The sequence below is a fragment of the Haliotis rufescens genome, unplaced genomic scaffold (genome assembly GCF_023055435.1).
Source record: "Haliotis rufescens isolate VD_foot unplaced genomic scaffold, xgHalRufe1.0.p SCAF_13, whole genome shotgun sequence".
NCBI classification, from domain to species: Eukaryota; Metazoa; Mollusca; class Gastropoda; order Lepetellida; family Haliotidae; genus Haliotis; species Haliotis rufescens.
The window spans coordinates 18191668-18213712 of NW_025963813.1; the positions used below are offsets into that span (position 1 = coordinate 18191668).

The window sequence follows — 22045 nt, forward strand, 5'->3', positions numbered from 1 at the left end:
GTTCGTTTCAAGGCCCTAGTGGTGGTAACCTAACCGTGGTTGTTGAAAATAACGTTGAGTTGTGCTAACTACCAATCACTTCACTCACTATTTCGTCGAAATTTATCATTATGTAAACAATATTTAATGAAATTTTGAATAAAATAAATAAAATAGGTTACAAACATAAGTAGAGATATTCAATGAACACGTTTTGTTACCAGTGTAATTACATGATTAATTTCCATACTTCTGTACGGATTTGCGACATGATATATCTGGTGTTACATGCTCACGGTATTGTAATGTGTTTGAGGGGGACATCAACAGCCTTGTACTCACTTCCGGCTTTCCTCCCACGTGAGGCTGGACCGCCATGATAGAACTGGAGTAATGTTCTCAGACCTGCATAACTTTGGGCTTTCCTCCCACGTGAGGCTGAACCGCCATGATAGAACTGGAGTAATGTTCTCAGACCTGCATCACTTTGGGCTTTCCTCCCACGTGAGGCTGATGTAACTGTGATCAGGTCCACAGCAACATTTAACTCAAAATGGCTCCAATTATGATCCTTCATTTGTCAACACTGATTCTTGTTTCGCCAAATTAGTAAACACCTATCGCCTGCATCACTCTTTTTGGTAATGGTAAAATGTTTCATAGAAAAAATATTTATGTAAACAAACATCACAGATACCTGTTATCAAGGTCAAATTCAAACCCCTATGTGCCATGATGCCGTATTAATCACGTTCATGAACTCACATTCCTGCCACAGTGCACTTTGGCTAACTGTTCCCATTCATAAGTATTGTGCCTACTTTCGACACAAAATTCTCCATCAGTTTCTGATATTCTCAATGGATAGTAAAACATGCTTGAACAAGATAACTGCAGTCATATAGCTGGAATATTGCTGAGTGCGGCATGAAACAACAAACCAACCAACCAACCAACCAACCAACCGAGAACAAGATTACTACGGAAACACTAAGGTATAAGTTTGTATATTCTTCACTTTGTATAAGTTCCCTCACAAAAAATATTAACTGTTAAACCATTCTGTATGGTGTCTTAGGATGGTATAGATATATATATTAAGAGTTAAACCTGAGTGAGTATGGTTTTAGGCCTCTTTTAGCAGTATTCCAGTACTATGCAGAAATGGGTTTCACACATTGTTTCCATGTGAGGAAAGGAACCCGGATCTTCAGCGTGACAAGCAAACGCTTTAACCACAAGGCTACCCCACCACCCTTCATTTTACCTGAAAGCATCATCATATGGTTAACACGTAATTGGTAGTTTTAAAGTGTAAAAGCAAATAATTTTTTTTTGATATAATGTGATTTTTTAGATCTTTTAGACAGCTATAATTAAAGTTGACTCATGCATTTAGGGTGAAAGTGCTTTCGAAGCAATAAGTAGTGTACCACAAGACACTGAAACTGAAGCTTTCACAAGTTCATTAACATCCGATCAATATGATACCCATTTGCATGAAGATGTGACAACCCCTCTACAGGAGATCACATGAGGTGAACTTCTTATCAACTTCTAAATTCTCAGTACTAGTGAGCGAAAACAAACTTAAATGGACATTTCCAAATGTAAATAATAAAGGTCACACCATTCTATTGTTGTGGATATTTTGTACACCCTGATGTTTCTCAGCGCCATGGCATCTACACCCAAAAGTATGTAATATCTAGCATATATTTCTTATCTGTTGGATGTTTGGTTTTCTGAATTAAGATGTGAAAGTTAATCATTTAAGAAAGATGACATCTGAAGAACCCTTGCATCCTTCATTTGGATTAGGCGGTCAAAGGTTGTTTAGGTCGTTTAGACAAGAACTTTTATGGGGGGAGGTCCTCAGATCTTCACGCAGGGAGGTATCAGAGGTAAACGTTGAGGTTGTCATGAGACTGAAGCTTGGATTGAGGTAAAATCTTTTGTTTGTTGTTTCTTTGTTTCCTTGTTTGTTTTATTCAAGTGGTGCTTACATGTGGTGGTGATAGTTTGAGAAATGCTTTGGGAAGGGCAGGATATATCCAAAAGATATGTTTAGTCTAACAGGCCATTTTATTCAGATTTATTTTTTAAGTCAGTTCCATACATGTTTTTGGTCATTGGACAATGTTTTCCTTTTGTGTGTGTTTTTAAAAGATTAATATATCATTAATATATCATCAGAATGTCTAGCAAATCTATCTGGGGAAAACGTGCAATTACACGATGGTGTTGTTTGTTCACAATCATCCACTTTTTATGATCAGAAAACCAAGTGAAATGAAAGGACAAATACTCCAGTTGGCGGAAGCTCATCTTCATCAACAAATTCAGTGACTAAGTTAATATACCGAGAATAATACAGTTTCATAGTTAATTCTGTCCCCTTTTTAAAGACCACTAAGATATTAACCCAGAATTTGACCTTGACCTTCAAACCTTGGAGACCAGAGGACCCCCAATTACTAATTTCAAGGGTCCTCACGGGAAATATGAGGGTCCTGTAAAGTCATGAAATGGTCTAGTGTACTGTACTGTAAGATTTAATAATTACTTTAATTACAGAACATTATATTTTTTGTGAAGAATTTCGTGCAGTAAATATTATTGTGCGCCCCTCTGGATATATCTTTGCTGCATCCATTCTATACATTTGTTCGTACTGGACCCACATTTCCGCGCTGCGTGAAACCCTGCTAGCCGAACTTCCATTGGTTCTGTAGGCTGGTGAGATGCAGTACTGAGCTAACATGCACACTACGTGCTGGTTCTTGTATGGATGCTCGAGTAGATATTCCAGCTGTGTAGTTAATATATAACCTGACATTAGAAGAATCCGGAGCACATATGATCTGTTGAATGTATCCAGTACTTTATTAATTAATTGATATATGGATGTTTACAACAAACTGATAGCTGAAGTAAAACATTATTTTCATGTTTCCTCACAAATTATTTATTGGACTGCTAAATAGAAATGTCACAAATGTATTCAATATTTGTTTTACCCTTAGACACAAAGTTTTAATTTCTGCTTGATTACGAATATTTATTATGCCTGTGCATGTTTCAAATTGTTTCAAAATCTCCTGATTCTTTGAAGGGATGTGCAAGATGTATCTAGGATGGAAATAAGAGGGATCTCATCCCACAAACAAATCCTGCTTCCATCATAAAGTAGTAAAACAGTTATAAAAACATTTAATACTGAAAACAAATTTCTATTTCTAAAATGGGAACTAAAATATCTCAATGAAGTGGTACAATACTACAAATCTGCTTAAAAATAAACTTACCCCGTAACATTTCATAAACCAAGATGTTATCGAGCATTCATTGCAAGCTGTTTTCTGCTGCAGTAGATAATCTTGCAAAATGAATCTTAACAAGGTTTAAAATGGGCGCAGGCACCCAGGCTTGTGGCAGAGCTTTCAAACCTGATTGTGAGGTAAGTAATTTATGAACAGTAGTGTAGGGACATATTTTATATTACTAGGAATTGACTCCTTTCTTTTATGTCTCCCTATCCATTATAGTTTCAAGCATAGCCAATTGTCAAAGTCTTACACATCCTAATTCAGGGCTAAAGTAGAAGACAGGTAGGCCCGCACTACTGCATCTGTTATGAAGTATGGTCGATAATGTCGTTCAACTATGATTCTATGGTTGTTTACTGATTCAGTGCAGCTATGTGTGTTGTGTTATTGTGTTTGGCTCCAAGGGCTGATTATAACTATTTTACACTACTCTTTAGAAATCATGGTTTTATGAAAACCATTTTAGATTATCTTTTACTTATAACTTTGAAATGTTGTGATTTATATTCAGAATTTTCAAGTGCAATTTGTGAAGCAATTTTCATGTTTAGCCTAATTACTAATTGTAATATGCAACTTTTATTAGGTATGAATGTAGCAGTTATAGTAACTCTGTATGCATGTTGCTAATGTCAAGGTCAAGTCTTTGAATGCACCTGGAGCTATCTGCCCCAAATGGATTTAAGCCACCAAGTGGTGAATGCCCTTATCCAGCAAAGCTGATGATCAATACAATCAATCAAGAGGCAACCAAAGGGCAGATAACTCCAGTGTTTGGGGTGAGGTACATAATTGACTTTCATCCTAGTGTTTGATGCATAATTTCTACTGCTAGAATTGTCGTCCTTATGGGCACAGATGTATTTATCTCTGTATTTTTAGAACATACAAATGGCAGAGCAAAGCTTTGTGTAAAATTGTCTTTTGTGCATTTTTAATAAAATACAAAATGGATCGTATGACGATAACTCCGACTTTTTTGTTTTCATTTCTTGTCAGTTTTATTATCAAACCTCAAAGGCTTGTATACAGTGGACAAGACAAAGGACACCCCCAAGTATCTGTGGCCACCATGCCCAACCAGTATGAAATTGACTTCTTACATATCGTTACCTATCTAATATGCAGCCAAACCATGCAGCCTTGGGTCATGAGATAATCGCTTTATTAAGTTTATTTTTGATGGACGTTGTGAAATATGAGAGGAAATCATTTTTCATTTCAATATTTTTCAAATAATTTGACAAATAAATCTCTTTCTAACTTCATATGAGTGAGTGATAATAATATTCATATAATAAAACACAGCATTGTTGCTTATCACTTAGGGGCGGTCAGGTAACCTAATGGTTAAAGCGTTCGCTCATCATGCCGAAGACCAGGGTTCGATTCCCAACATGGGTACAATGTGTGAAGCCCATTTCTGGTGTCCCCCGCCGTGATATTGCTGGAATATTGCTTAAAGCGGCGTAAAACCATACTCACTCACTCACTCACTTACTCACTCACTGCATATCACTGAAGTCACCATTCACAATGTCCTGTAAATAATCAAATCTGGACCAGGCAAACCACGAATTGAAAACAATCAACACTCCAACCCATCGGGCACGATTACACTCACTCAGCAAGGTCACACAGCACAGCCATCCGATCTGATGTAGTCACCTCTTACCATCAGGTGATTTGGAGGAACACATTCAGCATTCTGTGCTGCATCATGCTGACATTTTTAAGGATGTTTTTCAATGCAACGATAATAACACTTAAACACTACCTTGGTGTTTGTTCCACTGTGGGTGCATGGACTTAATAGTTCCATATTTTTCATTATTACATCATTTTCCAGACATTTATTACATTACCAAAAGGTTTCAGATACCATGTAATAAGTGCATTTAACTTTCATTTGTATAAACTCTTTCAATAACAATATAACTAATTGAGTGACCTTGGTAGCTTCGACATAGTCTTTTCTACCAAGAGATGAAACATGACCAGTCCTCGCTTGAGCGGGAGGAGGATATAGTCAGTCGCTTTACTTGGTCGACTTTGGCTGAGCTACTAGCATGTGTGGTCATAGTGTGGACCGTTGCATGTGCATGCAGGAGTGCGGCAATCGCCACAGAGTCAAGGTCTGCTGTTACGAAGTCACATGATGGGACCGGACACTGTACTGTTGGCATCTTGTTGAGTTAATAGATCTCCATCATAAATGAGTAGGTGTTATACTGTTTTCAGATATCTTTATTCAACATCACAAATGATGGAGATCTGGAACACAGAACAGGAAACAGAACTTAATGCAACACATAATTGTATAATGTAAATGTACATAATCCTCTAACAACTATACTCTCCAAAAAAAGGGCATGTTACAAAATAACAGATGATGAGGGAAATACAAAGAGGTAGGAGTGGTGGTAATGGATGAATAAGAAAAAGGAAGGACAAGGTGTAACATGACGATGAACAGAACATGTTGATGATTGTGATGAAAAAGTACAAGAAAGACGAGGGGTGTGTAGTGAAACAATGAACGTTTGAGTTGATATGATCAGTAATGTGCCATGCCCCCACCATTGGTCAAACATTCTTTTTGTCCACGTAGCATTGTCCAGATGACATTTCAAGGGAGTCTTGTCCACGCCTCTTGCGGTGTCTAACCCTTGTTCCTTAACATAGCGACTGACCTTTGACCTTGGTGTACACGTTTACCGATCATGTCCCAGACATGTTTTATGGGGGAAAGGTCAGGACTCTTGTCTGGCCATTGCATTCTGATGATGTTTTGTTGATGGATGTAGTCAGTTAGGATTTTGTTGCTGGAGGTAGTCAGTAAGGATAGCGTCTTAAAAGACAAAACGTGGACCAGCTTGGCGCGCAAATAGCACAACTATTCCAGGCACATCCAAGCCAATCCAGAAAGTCCAGACTGATTCTGGACTCATCTCAAAACATTACATGAGACCATCAGCGATTCCCCGAGTTTCCCTCTAACAAAATTGGCATCTGGCTGGAATGTGTCGATTTCATTGGTTGTTTGGGCTCGGTTTCATAAAGCCTGGTTTCTGATTAATGGATCCTGGACATGCATTGTTGACCCAGGACAGCCTTTGCAGGCCGATCATTAACATTTTGTGCCTGCCTTCCTGTTGCAAATCACAGACAGACACATTGAAGGTATTGGCTTCCATTTTGAAGTATGTCAAAAGCCCAACATGTTTTAAAGGTGTAGTTTCATTTGAAATAAATACCCAAAGTTTTTATCGGGAATCATACGAAAATCCGGTCAATGCAAGCATATCCTGGTGTGTTTGCATTTGTTCCATAGTTGTAAAATACGTCTTTTCGTCCCCTGTTAAGACCAGCACATGTTGCTGGGAACCTTTTCTAACCCGGGCCTCGGAGTCCAATATTCTTCCTATTCGTGTGTATTTCCGATGGAAAACTGTGAACATAGAATCGAGACCGGATGTCAATACACAATACAGTCTTGTTTCACTGCATATAACTGAGCGACTGCAGAAAAGCTCTGACACAATAACTACACGCGCATGCATGTCTTTTTGGTAACTACACGTGTAAGCATGTCTTTTTGTTGGAGCATATTAATCATGTTCGCGTATGTACACTTAATCATTTTATGTTTTCAACAAAATAACTTTTAAATGAGTACGTTTTGGCTTACAACCGCAAATTGTTTCCAGAATGAATTATTGCACCACACCACACCACACCACACCACACCACACCACCACACCACACCACACCACACGCGCGTTACATCGCACACCAGCGTTGTGGGACGTTCATCATGCGATCAACCCCTAGTTTGTCTTCCTGGATCTTTATCGAATTTTACATGCTGCCTCGACATAGATGGAATGGTGTCGTTCAAGCGCCAAGTCTCGTGACCTACAAAATTAAATTCACTCGGAACAGATAATCCGTAATTCCTCGTCACACGTAAAATATAGTTATTATGTCACACTGTGTGGACTCTTTCCCCTGTAATGAAATAAGCATGCGTTTTGGTATTCGCATGATACGTATGACGCGTAACAGTATTGTGTGAGATAAGCATGGGTGTGTGTTTTGATGTACGTCTGATACGTATGACGCGTGGTATAATTGACGTAGGTATAACAGTATTGTGTGAGATAAGCATGGGTATGTGTTTTGATGTACTTATGATACGTATGACACGTGGTATAATTGGCGTAGGTATAACAGTATTGTGTGAGATAAGCATAGGGGTGTGTTTTGATGTACGTCTGATACGTATGACGCGTGGTATAATTGGCGTAGGTATAACAGTATTGTGTGAGATAAGGGTGGGTGTGTGTTTTGATGTACGTCTGATACGTATGACGCGTGGTATAATTGGCGTAGGTATAACAGTATTGTGTGGGATAAGCATGGGTGTGTGTTTTGATGTACGTCTGATACGTATGACGCGTGGTAGAATTGGCTCAAGTATGATCTTATTGTGTGAGATAAGCATGGGTGTGTGTTTTGATGTCCGTCTGATACGTATGACGCGTGGTAGAATTGGCGTAGGTATGACAGTATTGTGTGGGATAAGCATGGGGGTGTGTTTTGATGTACGTCTGATACGTATGACGCGTGGTATAATTGGCGTAGGTATAACAGTATTGTGTGAGATAAGGGTGGGGGTGTGTTTTGATGTACGTCTGATACGTATGACGCGTTGTATAATTGGCGTAGGTATAACAGTATTGTGTGGGATAAGCATGGGTGTGTGTTTTGATGTACGTCTGATACGTATGACGCGTGGTATAATTGGCGTAGGTATAACAGTATTGTGTGGGATAAGCATGGGTTTGTGTTTTGATGTATGTCTGATACGTATGACGCGTGGTAGAATTGGCGTAGGTATGACAGTATTGTGTGGGATAAGCATGCGTGTGTGTTTTGATGTCCGTCTGATACGTATGACGCGTGGTAGAATTGACGTAGGTATAACAGTATTGTGTGGGATAAGCATGGGTTTGTGTTTTGATGTACGTCTGATACGTATGACGCGTGGTATAATTGGCGTAGGTATGACAGTATTGTGTGGGATAAGCATGGGTGTGTGTTTTGATGTACGTCTGATACGTATGACGCGTTGTATAATTGGCGTAGGTATGACAGTATTGTGTGGGATAAGCATGGGTGTGTGTTTTGATGTACGTCTGATACGTATGACGCGTTGTATAATTGGCGTAGGTATAACAGTATTGTGTGGTATAAGCATGGGTGTGTGTTTTGATGTACGTCTGATACGTATGACGCGTTGTATAATTGGCGTAGGTATGACAGTATTGTGTGGGATAAGCATGGGTGTGTGTTTTGATGTACGTCTGATACGCATGACGCGTGGTATATTTGGCGTAGGTATAACAGTATTGTGTGAGATAAGCATGGGTATGTGTTTTGATGTACGTCTGATACGTATGACGCGTGGTATAGTTGGTGTAGGTATAACAGTATTGTGTGAGATAAGCATGGGTGTGTGTTTTGATGTCCGTCTGATACGTATGACGCGTGGTATAATTGGCGTAGGTATGACAGTATTGTGTGGGATAAGAATGCGTGTGTGTTTTGATGTCCGTCTGATACGTATGACGCGTGGTATAATTGGCGTAGGTATAACAGTATTGTGTGAGATAAGCATGGGTGTGTGTTTTGATGTATGTCTGATACTATGACGCGTGGTAGAATTGGCTCAAGTATGACCGTATTGTGTGAGATAAGCATGCGTGTGTGTTTTGATGTCCGTCTGATACGTATGACGCGTGGTATAATTGGCTCAAGTATGACCGTATTGTGTGAGATAAGCATGGGTGTGTGTTTTGATGTCCGTCTGATACGTATGACGCGTGGTATAATTGGCGTAGGTATGACAGTATTGTGTGGGATAAGCATGCGTGTGTGTTTTGATGTCCGTCTGATACGTATGACGCGTGGTATAATTGGCGTAGGTATAACAGTATTGTGTGAGATAAGCATGGGTGTGTGTTTTGATGTACTTATGATACGTATGACACGTGGTATAATTGGCGTAGGTATAACAGTATTGTGTGGGATAAGCATGGGTTTGTGTTTTGATGTATGTCTGATACGTATGACGCGTGGTAGAATTGGCGTAGGTATGACAGTATTGTGTGGGATAAGCATGCGTGTGTGTTTTGATGTCCGTCTGATACGTATGACGCGTGGTAGAATTGACGTAGGTATAACAGTATTGTGTGGGATAAGCATGGGTTTGTGTTTTGATGTACGTCTGATACGTATGACGCGTGGTATAATTGGCGTAGGTATGACAGTATTGTGTGGGATAAGCATGGGTGTGTGTTTTGATGTACGTCTGATACGTATGACGCGTTGTATAATTGGCGTAGGTATGACAGTATTGTGTGGGATAAGCATGGGTGTGTGTTTTGATGTACGTCTGATACGTATGACGCGTTGTATAATTGGCGTAGGTATAACAGTATTGTGTGGTATAAGCATGGGTGTGTGTTTTGATGTACGTCTGATACGTATGACGCGTTGTATAATTGGCGTAGGTATGACAGTATTGTGTGGGATAAGCATGGGTGTGTGTTTTGATGTACGTCTGATACGCATGACGCGTGGTATATTTGGCGTAGGTATAACAGTATTGTGTGAGATAAGCATGGGTATGTGTTTTGATGTACGTCTGATACGTATGACGCGTGGTATAGTTGGTGTAGGTATAACAGTATTGTGTGAGATAAGCATGGGTGTGTGTTTTGATGTCCGTCTGATACGTATGACGCGTGGTATAATTGGCGTAGGTATGACAGTATTGTGTGGGATAAGAATGCGTGTGTGTTTTGATGTCCGTCTGATACGTATGACGCGTGGTATAATTGGCGTAGGTATAACAGTATTGTGTGAGATAAGCATGGGTGTGTGTTTTGATGTATGTCTGATACTATGACGCGTGGTAGAATTGGCTCAAGTATGACCGTATTGTGTGAGATAAGCATGCGTGTGTGTTTTGATGTCCGTCTGATACGTATGACGCGTGGTATAATTGGCTCAAGTATGACCGTATTGTGTGAGATAAGCATGGGTGTGTGTTTTGATGTCCGTCTGATACGTATGACGCGTGGTATAATTGGCGTAGGTATGACAGTATTGTGTGGGATAAGCATGCGTGTGTGTTTTGATGTCCGTCTGATACGTATGACGCGTGGTATAATTGGCGTAGGTATAACAGTATTGTGTGAGATAAGCATGGGTGTGTGTTTTGATGTACTTATGATACGTATGACACGTGGTATAATTGGCGTAGGTATAACAGTATTGTGTGAGATAAGCATGGGTGTGTGTTTTGATGTACGTCTGATACGTATGACGCGTGGTAGAATTGGCTCAAGTATGACCTTATTGTGTGAGATAAGCATGGGTGTGTGTTTTGATGTACGTCTGATACGTATGACGCGTGGTAGAATTGGCTCAAGTATGACCTTATTGTGTGAGATAAGAATGGGTGTGTGTTTTGATGTCCGTCTGATACGTATGACGCGTGGTAGAATTGGCGTAGGTATAACAGTATTGTGTGAGATATTGTAAGCATCAGTTTGCATGTGTAATTGTGAACGGGAAGTGTGGTAGAACATTCTATAGAACACCGTACCATGTGAGAAATAATTGCAGCATATAGATATAACAATTTGTTTTGTCTCTTTCGACTTACTTTTTACCTCACCAAATTTGTATTTAACATTCGATATTTATCGTTGACCCTGTCTATTCTCACTTCGCTATTCTCTTCCAGACAGTATTCCGACGCGTGTTTATATCACACATAGTTTTGACACTGATTCAAAGTGTCGCAGTTACTTCCTACCCGGCAGTGACAAGTCTCATTGTTTTGTCAAGCTTCTACCCCCAGGGAATGATCACGTGGGATGCAATAAATCAACAGCAGGTGCTTCCCAGATGCAGGGCTGGGGTTTACTGGTGGGTAATATATTATTATAGGGCTACATCTGAATGGGTGCCTCAAACGGCGCCTAGGGCCAGCTTTAAGTATTAGGAGATTTGTATGAGAATCTCGTTCATAGTGCAGTAGATTTACATTGTTTTCTTGATAAATAATGACCCATTTATATAAGGAATACAAATAAATAATTTGGCCTTCCAATGCAACAGATAAAACAAATAAGAACTGTTAAAAGTTATGGTAAACCATTAAGTAATTACCTGGTAGAAAAAACCTCGCAGTCATAAGATGTACACATATATATTATTTTTAAATGATTCAGTACATCGAAATACAAATAAATAAATCGTTAGTTAATTCATATACTGTATTTGAAATGTGCTTGCTTAATATACTGAAATGTGTAAGTTCAAAGATTTACAACAAAATATTTTAAATTAATCTTATTTATTTATTTTCCGTATGTTTTCTATGATGTGTGTGTATAATAGTGGTTTACCTTATCGCACATATTTTCATGACTTTCTATTCTAAACAAAATCTTATAATATTGTGATATTATTAAACACACAGACCGACTGGTACAGTATATGTGTTCTCTGATATAAAATGTTCAACGTTGATTTGCTTATTTTTGTTTCTATCACATTTTTAGAGATTTATGTTTATAAGAGGGATAACGAGTGTTTGTTTCGGATAAAGCTGCGGCCATAAACAGTAGTCACGTTCTTGATTGCCGCACAGAGACTGGCTGATGACACTTGTGTCCAGAGGGCATTTGGAAATAAATATTTTAGCGGGCTTACATCCAGAAGTACTGATTATTTCCCTTTAGTGACGCGTCACTCGAGTCGCACCGACCTTTCACAAAATATTGTCAAGATGGCAGGAGGAAAGACAGCCAAGCTCTCCCGCGAGGAAGAACTTCTCCTTCAAGATTTCAGCAGAAATGTATCAACAAAATCATCAGCCTTGTTCTATGGAAATGCGTTAATCGTTTCTGCCATCCCTATTTGTAAGTATTACCCCGATTTCGTTAAAATGTAGCGTACACGTGCCACGTTGACACCGGCTACAGACTTCCTGTTGTAGATACTCCTCTATCTGATCACAATGTCTGTTTTGGTTGATCTCAGAATTTGTCCAACATTTGTTATGAAGAATCTGTTTATTTTTTGCTCTCCATAAAACCGTGTCTCTTTGAGTTATCACAAGAAATGGACTTGGAACAGTGTTGAAAATGGAGGTGCGTCCCGTTTTCGATCACTGTTTAAAGCCTATCTGCCAGATGTGTTTCATTTATCATCTGTATTTAGAGGACATGATAGCCATATTATGAACAATGTTATAATTTTGTACACTTGACGGAGGAAAGAAGGATCGCATATGTATAATTATACTGTGAGCTTTGTTGTATTTACAAAACATGCAGTATTTGGTAAATATACAAGGTGTTACATGATGATTACGTTCCAAGCCTATGGCAACTCATATTGATACAAGAGCATAGTGGTCAATATCACAAACGCCCCGTACTTTGAGTGTGGCACTGAAATTTAAGACACCTTGGGACCTTGTACAAGGATGTATAAATGTTTTACTCCTGTGGTTCCAGTTGTAAGTGATAAAGATGATAAATATAGACAAGAACAATTACTACATATGCATTTTGTTTTTCCAGGGCTGTTCTGGAGGATTCACCAGATGGATCTATATCAGTCAGGGATCCTGTTCGCAGCCATGTCTCTTGTCAGCACCTATTTTGTAGCTTTTGCTTACAAAAATGTCAAGTTTGTTTTAAAGCACAAGTAAGTACACTCAGTTTGCATTGTTAGACAAACATTTTCACAGAGCTATTAGGTAATACCTTTTTAAATCATAGAACTTGAGTGAGAAATTGAGCACAGAAACAGTAGTTCAGTTTGAATGAGTAACAAGGTTAAATATAAGGGACAACACAACAGTGCTCAATTTTCTTTTCTTCAAACCTTGAACTTTTTTTCAAGAACTGCAAATGAACCATATCCAGACATGGTTATCTAGTCATGTGAAGCGAAACCCAAATATTTTGTAATTCTTTTTCCACTTGAAAAATATCCAAGTTTAGTCTCCCAGGACATTGAAAATGGTTATGACCCGTGAAGATCCGGGTGGAGAATTTTAATAGGTCTTCAGCAACCCATGCTTGCTATAAGAAGAAACAAACAAGATTAGGTGGTCATGCTTGCCGACTTGGTTGATGCTTGTTATTGTAACCCAATTGCATAGATTGAAGCTCGTGATGTCAATTACTGGATAGTCTAGTCCAGACTCGATTATTTGTAGACTGCCGTCATATAGCTGAAATATTGATGAGAGCTGAGTTTAACAACAAACAAAAATGGTTATCCTCATCATCATGATAATCATGTGCATTAACAAAGGCAAGGTATTAAAAGATTCATTATTTATCATAGGAATGGTGAGAGATAATTGAGCCCCAGACTGTTGATTGTGCTGATCTCAAACCCCACTGAGGTTATCTCAAACTATTTGTTGCGGTCTAGGTAAAATAATAATGGATATTTATACTGTGCCTGTTTCCGCACATTCATACATATTTGTGGATGATAATGGGGTCCGAATCCCATTTCTTAATATTTGTTAAGTTTACATATTTGAGCTAACAGAGCCAAAATCAACCATCAGAAAATAAAATACATATACAGTTGAACTTGGATGTGTCAAATTCCTGGTTGTCTCGAACACATTTGAGAGACACAAGTACCCAAAATAAGGCTAAAATTCCCCTGATGACTAGAACCCCGGATATTTCGAACTATTCCCCAGTTCCCCACGAGGTTGACACATCGAGGTTTGACTGTTGCTTAGACATTTCTTTCCCATCCACTGTCTCTGATGACAAATGTCTGTTTACGTTTGAAATAATTGCTACATTGCACTATTTTTAGTGTCTGACAGTAACCTCTTTCCAATGAGGTCAAGGTAAAACCCTAAAGTAAGGCAGAGTCACATACTGTAAGTACTTTAGATTGCACACAATGAAAGTGTGGTTTTACTAACTCTCAATGGAATTCTGATGGGAGCAGCCATGTAGAAGGCAGTGAACCCCGATCATGGATACATTTACGACATAGACTTTTGCACTACTTCCAAAATCGGGTACACTCGGGTAAAAGTCTGGGTACAACCTTATACCCCCCCCCCCCAAGTGTCACATGCTTGTAGTTATGGTACAGCCAAGGATTTAATCACAGTGGTATTTTGTTTGGTCTTGTACAATCAACTGATCATAGTCCATATAGAAATCTGAAATACTGTATTCGACGTAATAAGCACCCCTCTGTAATAAGCGCCCACTGCGATATTTGCTAATATATTGGCTAGTGAACAATCCCAATTAGCATCCCTTCCGATTGATCAATGTACAAAAGACTTAGTTATTCGCGTATAATATGCACTCGTGTTATATGCACCCTTAATTATTGGCAATTAAATTCTGGAAAAATATATCTGTCGCATATAAACATTTCAGGCTGTCAGCATAAACCAGGAATTTTATCTTTCAACTCTCTTTTTTTCACCAAAATAATATTCTAATAACAGCCCCCTATTTCTAATTTTGAGAGCGCCCTGGGCGTTTATTATGTCAAATATGGTAGTTGCCAAGAGACAATTTCGGGCTGGGGCACAGATTGCTATTAGGAGCCTACCAGAGAGGATCAGATGGTCAGACCTGCTGCCCTGACTCATGTTATAACATTGTGGTGGTCCTCATACATTTAGTCACTGGTTTGTGTGGTCCAGACTCCCATTACATACAGGCTGCTGGATGTTGCTGACACATTCGTTGCTGACACATTGCTGACAGCGGTGTTAAACAACACTCAGGCCTCAAAGTTGCAACTAATTCCACAAAATCAAGCTGGCGACCTGATATCCCTAACCGCATAATATTAGGGACAGAAATACAATACATTTATAAATACTGATTGACTGAACTAAAATTTCACTCTAAAAATCTAAAGATCATCATGAAAATTGTGAGGTAAAAGAAATAATTGATAATCTTGTCAAGTATTTGCAACAACATAATAAACAACAAAGTTTGTTGAACCAAAGGTAGGAATCGGTATTGCTTCAGTTATGCAGATTTGATTTGTTTTAACAGTATCATACATTACTGACCATAATCTTAAAGTTTGCTTCCTTTTTCACATGGCTTCTTTAATTTCACATTGTCTTCCTGAAAACTGTTGTTAGGAGCCAATGACTCTTAAGGGAAATAATTGTACTCTGAGGCCCAAGTATGTTTCATGCCTCTTGTAATAACAACTGCCTTTTGGGGCTTGTTGATAGAGCGTCTGCAGAATCCCCAGGCCACGTCATACCAAAAGACGTTTAGAGATGGTGTTGGTGTTGTCGTACCTGGCATACAGTTGAATGAAGTCAGTAGATTGTCAGTGGGGTATCCATGTTAAACTGCAACATGGTATCAGATGATCTGTCACATTATTATCATCTTCCTAAGGCAGGGGAGTTAACTGACTGTAAAAGTCCAATTTCCATCCTTGCTGAACTTGGTTGGAATTTCTGGTCTCGATTGTATTTGTAGCACCACCAGTGGCTAATATGAGTTATGTCCTTTCAATGTCCCTCCTCTTGACCAATCAAATTCCACCTCTCATATCACTTGCTTCATACAAAATGGAGGTGCTCATATTATCTCATCCATAATAAAGATCTTTATTGTAATAAAACAGGCTTTACCCCGTGAAGTGCATCAGATCACTTGTGCACCTTCGTCAAAAACATGAAAAGATTTTGAAAATATGTGTTGACGCTCAGTTGACAGTACACATGCTCTGCAAATCCTGCGATTAGACGAATTTGGCACGGCAGTTGCCATGTTGTTTGTGAACTTGATGTCGATATCGTTAAGGGATTTAATTGGACTGTGCACAAACTCAGTAATACAGCCAAAATATAACTCCATAATTCCAGCCTAGTTAAACCCAATTTCATCTCATTCTTTCAGTAAGGCACTTTGGTATTTTGACTAGGTACCATAACCATGGTAACTAGAGTCTGATTATTTACAGTGTCTGATGTTATTTGGAATAAGTGGTTCATGAAGTTAAGCTGGCTTCAACAATTTTGTTTGCCTTGCTTGGTGGTACAGCAGGAGACAGGTGTATCATCAGGGGGGTTGTCGATGGTAATGAAACTGTGATCTTGTTGAGTTTGTTTACAAATGCAGCAAAAGAATGATGTTGTTTCAGAGTTGCATTGAAAAGGGAGGAGGCTGTGTCCCGGGAGCTGATGAAGAAGCTGGCTGATGACAAGAAGATGACCAAGAAGGAGAAGGATGAGAGGTGAGGTACAGGTGATGATGTTGGTGACAACAGTGGTTACGTAGGGGATGGCAGTGGTCATGTTTGCGATTACATATACTATGTAGGCAATAATATTGATGTAGGCAGTGACGTTGATGGTGTTGGCGATAAAAGTGGTGATGTAGGCGATGACAGTGGTGATGTAGACGATGACACTGGTGATGTAGGTGATGACAGTGGTGATGTAGGTGATGACAGTGGTGATGTAGGTGATGACAGTGGTGATGTAGGCGATGACAGTGGTGATGTAGGTGATGACAGTGGTGATGTAGGTGATGACAGTGGTGATGTAGGTGATGACAGTGGTGATGTAGGTGATGACAGTGGTGATGTAGGCGATGACAGTGGTGATGTAGGTGATGACAGTGGTGATGTAGGTGATGACAGTGGTGATGTAGGTGATGACAGTGGTGATGTAGGCGATGACAGTGGTGATGTAGGTGATGACAGTGGTGATGTAGGTGATGACAGTGCTGATGTAGGTGATGACAGTGGTGATGTAGGTGATGACAGTGGTGATGTAGGTGATGACAGTGGTGATGTAGGTGATGACAGTGGTGATGTAGGTGATGACAGTGGTGATGTAGGTGATGACGGTGGTGACAGTGGTGATGTAGGTGATGACAGTGGTGATGTAGGTGATGACAGTGGTGATGTAGGCGATGACAGTGGTGATGTAGGTGATGACAGTGGTGATGTAGGTGATGACAGTGGTGATGTAGGCGATGACAGTGGTGATGTAGGTGATGACAGTGGTGATGTAGGCGATGACAGTGGTGATGTAGGTGATGACAGTGGTGATGTAGGCGATGACAGTGGTGATGTAGGTGATGACAGTGGTGATGTAGGTGATGACAGTGGTGATGTAGGTGATGACAGTGGTGATGTAGGTGTGACAGTGCTGATGTAGGTGATGACAGTGCTGATGTAGGTGATGACGGTAGTGACAGTGGTGATGTAGGTGATGACAGTGGTGATGTAGGTGATGACAGTAGTGATGTAGGTGATGACAGTAGTGATGTAGGTGATGACAGTAGTGACAGTGGTGATGTAGGTGATGACAGTGCTGATGTAGGTGATGACAGTGCTGATGTAGGTGATGACGGTAGTGACAGTGGTGATGTAGGTGATGACAGTAGTGATGTAGGTGATGACAGTAGTGACAGTGGTGATGTAGGTGATGACAGTGCTGATGTAGGTGATGACGGTAGTGACAGTGGTGATGTAGGCGATGACAGTGGTGATGTAGGTGATGACAGTAGTGATGTAGGTGATGACAGTGCTGATGTAGGTGATGACAGTAGTGACAGTGGTGATGTAGGTGATGACAGTAGTGATGTAGGTGATGACAGTGCTGATGTAGGTGATGACAGTAGTGACAGTGGTGATGTAGGTGATGACAGTGGTGATGTAGGTGATGACAGTGGTGATGTAGGTGATGACAGTAGTGACAGTGGTGATGTAGGTGATGACAGTGCTGATGTAGGTGATGACAGTGGTGATGTAGGTGATGACAGTGGTGATGTAGGTGATGACAGTGGTGATGTAGGTGATGACAGTGGTGATGTAGGTGATGACAGTGGTGATGTAGGTGATGACAGTGGTGATGTAGGTGATGACAGTGGTGATGTAGGTGATGACAGTGGTGACAGTGGTGATGTAGGTGATGACAGTGGTGATGTAGGTGATGACAGTAGTGACAGTGGTGATGACACTGGTGATGTAGGTGATGTAGGTGATGACAGTGGTGATGTAGGTGATGACAGTGGTGATGACAGTGGTGATGTAGGTGATGACACTGGTGATGTAGGTGGTGACAGTGGTGATGTAGGTGATGACAGTAGTGATGTAGGTGATGACAGTAGTGACAGTGGTGATGTAGGTGATGACAGTGGGGATGTTGCTGATCACAGGATTAGATGACTATTTCATTGATAACCTGCTGTAAATGTTCATGAATCTGTTGATACATACTAGCTACCAAGGTAATGTGGCTAATGTTCATACATTACTGTTCCAGAATCCTTTGGAAGAAAAATGAAGTTGCTGACTACGAAGCTACAACTTTTTCCATTTTCTACAACAACGCCCTCTACCTCGTGTTGCTGATAGTGGTGTCGTTCTACGCCCTGAAAAACTTCAACCCCAATCTGTATCCTTTCTTGTTTTCTGTACACCGAACATTGAGTGTTGATGAGGGTGTGTGGTTGTGCAGGGTGACATACCAAAGCTGGGGTCCAGAGGGCCACCAATAAATAATTCTAAGGGTTCTTGCTGGCAATATGAGAGCAATCTCATTAAAATCAGACCTTAGTTCTCGCTACCGCTAAACAAAGATCTGAAGACATCCCATTAGGGGTCACGTCAGAACGACCTTTCATCCGACCAATCAGAGCGTCGCTTACCAGATCATGAAAGTGACAGTCGGAATGTGATTTCTAATCATACAACCTCGAAAACTTTAACACGAGGTGTTTTCCGAACGATAGTTACGAGTTAAACGACTGAACCCATACAATCTAGACCATCTATTAGACATTCCAGAGTGTTCTTTCGTTTAGGTTTCAAATTTGTAATCCAGAATTTGTCCAAATATGTTTCGAAGCGTAGTCGCCAATTTGAAATAAGTACCGAAAAGCACGAGAAAGCTGCCTTCTAATTGGTCGGTCAAAGTTCGCGCAAAGTAGGTCTGACGTGACCCGTAATGGGATGTCCTCCGATCTTTGTTTAGCGGTAGCGAGAACTAAGATTTGATTTTTAATGAGATTGGCTTGATGGGGGCGATCGGGTAGCCTGGTGGTTGAAGCATTAGCTCGTAACGCCGATTCCCAACATGGGTACGTTGTGTGTGAAGACCATTTCTGGTGTCCCCCGCCTTGATATTGCTGGAATATTGCTGAAAGCGGCGCAAAACCATACTCACTCACTCACTCATGCTTGATGGATGGAGTAACAGACAGCCATTACTGGTCTTGGTGCGTTGTAGGTACTGAAGTGATGAATGAATATGTCCTGCCAAGGATATTGCCTGGCAATGGCAACCTTGACTGGGACAAAGTATTGGCGTTTTGTGCATCCATTCTCTACATTTGTGCATCACATAAAACCCTCTAAGCTTACCATTGCCAGGCTACATTTTAGGGCATTGTCATTCAGCACTTGAGCACATGATCAGTGTCCTGTGCATTGCAGCATAAGGGGCTAAAACAAGGACTGGTCGGCTCAGAGAGTATACCGTGTCTGAGTGGGGTATTCATACTACAGTATGGCATCTCAGTGGGCTAGCGCTATAAAATCAGTCAGTCCGGACTGGAACAAGCAGCTACACACCTGTGCATGTATACAGTCACAATATGAGTGCAATAATCAGTGGCAAAGAGGTTTATGCGATTTATCAGGCTTTAGAAATTCCTTGAAGTTTAGTGTCTTGGTTAAGGTGGTAATGGCACAGTAGAGAGAAGTTCTCTGTGCAGCATACTTGTCACATTGTTTACTTATATGAAGCACCCCTTGGGGATGATGGGTCAGAACTGCTCCCCACCTGCCTATTTCTTGGAAGAGCCAACTTCATGCGTCAGATGGTCAGATTCGGTGCGTCGTACCTCGACAGCATGGATCATTGCTCACAACATCAAGCACTGGAGTGTCTGGTCCATGTTTGATTTTTTACAGGCCACTGTCAAATAGATGGAACATTGTCCAGTGCAACTTTAAACTTGGTTGATGCATGTCTTCATGTCCCTATTGTGTAGATTGATGCTCATGATGTCAATCCATGGATTGTCTGGTCCAGACTTGATTATTTACTGACTGCTGTTGTATAGCTGGAATATTGCTGAGTGCGGCATTAAACAACAAACAGACAAATTTTGACCAATCAGATTTCACCTCCCATATTGGTATTTGCTTCAATCAAAATGGCGGAGCCCAGTAAATACGATCTGATGGATAATTAAGATCTATATTGTAATATAACGGGTCCTACCTCACAAGGTACATCAAATCACTTGAGCACCTTGATAAAAAAACAGGAAAAGATGTGCAAAATATCTGTGGACGCCTAGTTGGCGGTACACATGCTTTGCAAATCCTGCTTTGCAAATCGTCATGTTAAAATCCATGTTGTTTACGAACTGGATCTCTAGTTTTTACACCATTTTGTTTGGACTATGCATAGACTCGTTAGTCCAGCCAAAATATAACTCCGGAATTCCTGGCAAGGGTGGTAACGGGACTGTTATAGTCATCTTCTGGAGACAACTGACCACTGGCATGAGGTAACACAACTCGCGGTGAAGAGTTCCTCCCTTTGACTTGCAACAAGAATCAGCCTGACAACCAGACTCTGCCATTGAGATCCTTGGTTTGTCAGCACCAATACTTTGATTTCACCAGAGTGTATTGTCTACATATCATACATAACTGAGGCTTTCTTCCTGATTAATCTGTGACATTGTGATATGACTGAAATTCTGTTCAAAGCAGTGTTTGAACCAGGCACTCTTTGTAATGTTATATGAAACAAGTGAAAGGTCCTCAGCTGGCATGTATTTTTGTATCAACAACCAGTTGGCCAAAAATATGACTAACTTAAGTCTGAATGTCTCATTTCATTCATCTTCTTACTCTTTTCTATGTATTTCCACTGATTTGTTTCCTTGACAACCTGCAAGGAATTATGTGGTTTCCGTGGGCGCCTCGGCAGGTCTGCTGGCTCTGTTTTCCACCAGCTCGAAGTAAAAGGTCACCAACAGCTATTTCATCATGATGTTCCAGAAATAGAAATTTATCAAATGTCATACATATGGTTTCAAGTAAAAAATAAAACATTTTACTCATTTATTTACAAACGCTTGTGTGTCTGTTTTTCTTCCTGGTGGGGGGGAATTGAGATGTTCGGGTTACAGTGATGTATTCATCCAGGGATACGTTTAGAATAGGTTGGATCAGTTCAGCAGGTGCTCTGCATATCTGTTGAAGACACATGGCGTGCAGTTGTACCAAATTGAGTTTCAGCTGTGATAACAATTGCCTGCCAATGTAAGCCAAGTATATATACTATGATCTTGAAGATGAACTTGACGGATTGAAATTGTCATATTCGATATATCATTCAGTTATGGCTGACAAAACTGGAACAAGCTTTTCCAAGAACTGTTTGATAGCAAATCCCTTTCTTTAACTATTTTTTGTTTTGTAAGCCTTTTAGTTTTATGCTTGATTTTAAAAAAAATATACCAAATAGAAATTTGAAATCCCAATTGCAACAGAAGTTTGTTTTGTATAAAAAGACATTATGAATGTCTCGTCTGCCTCAACAATTCTTCAACATTAAAACATTTTCAGTACCAACA

General features: G+C 40.1%; 1 protein-coding gene across 1 annotated transcript; it reads left to right on the plus strand.

The window, feature by feature from the left end:
* The first annotated feature begins 12133 nt into the window (after window positions 1-12133).
* On the plus strand, window positions 12134-21541 carry LOC124132239 (translocon-associated protein subunit gamma-like). The gene is made up of 5 exons (XM_046496031.2): window positions 12134-12310; window positions 12977-13103; window positions 16578-16670; window positions 18712-18843; window positions 21365-21541. The coding sequence occupies exons 1-5, from the start codon at window positions 12178-12180 to the stop codon at window positions 21429-21431; spliced, it is 552 nt and encodes a 183-aa protein (XP_046351987.1). The 5' UTR covers window positions 12134-12177; the 3' UTR covers window positions 21432-21541.
* Window positions 21542-22045: the final 504 nt, after the last annotated feature.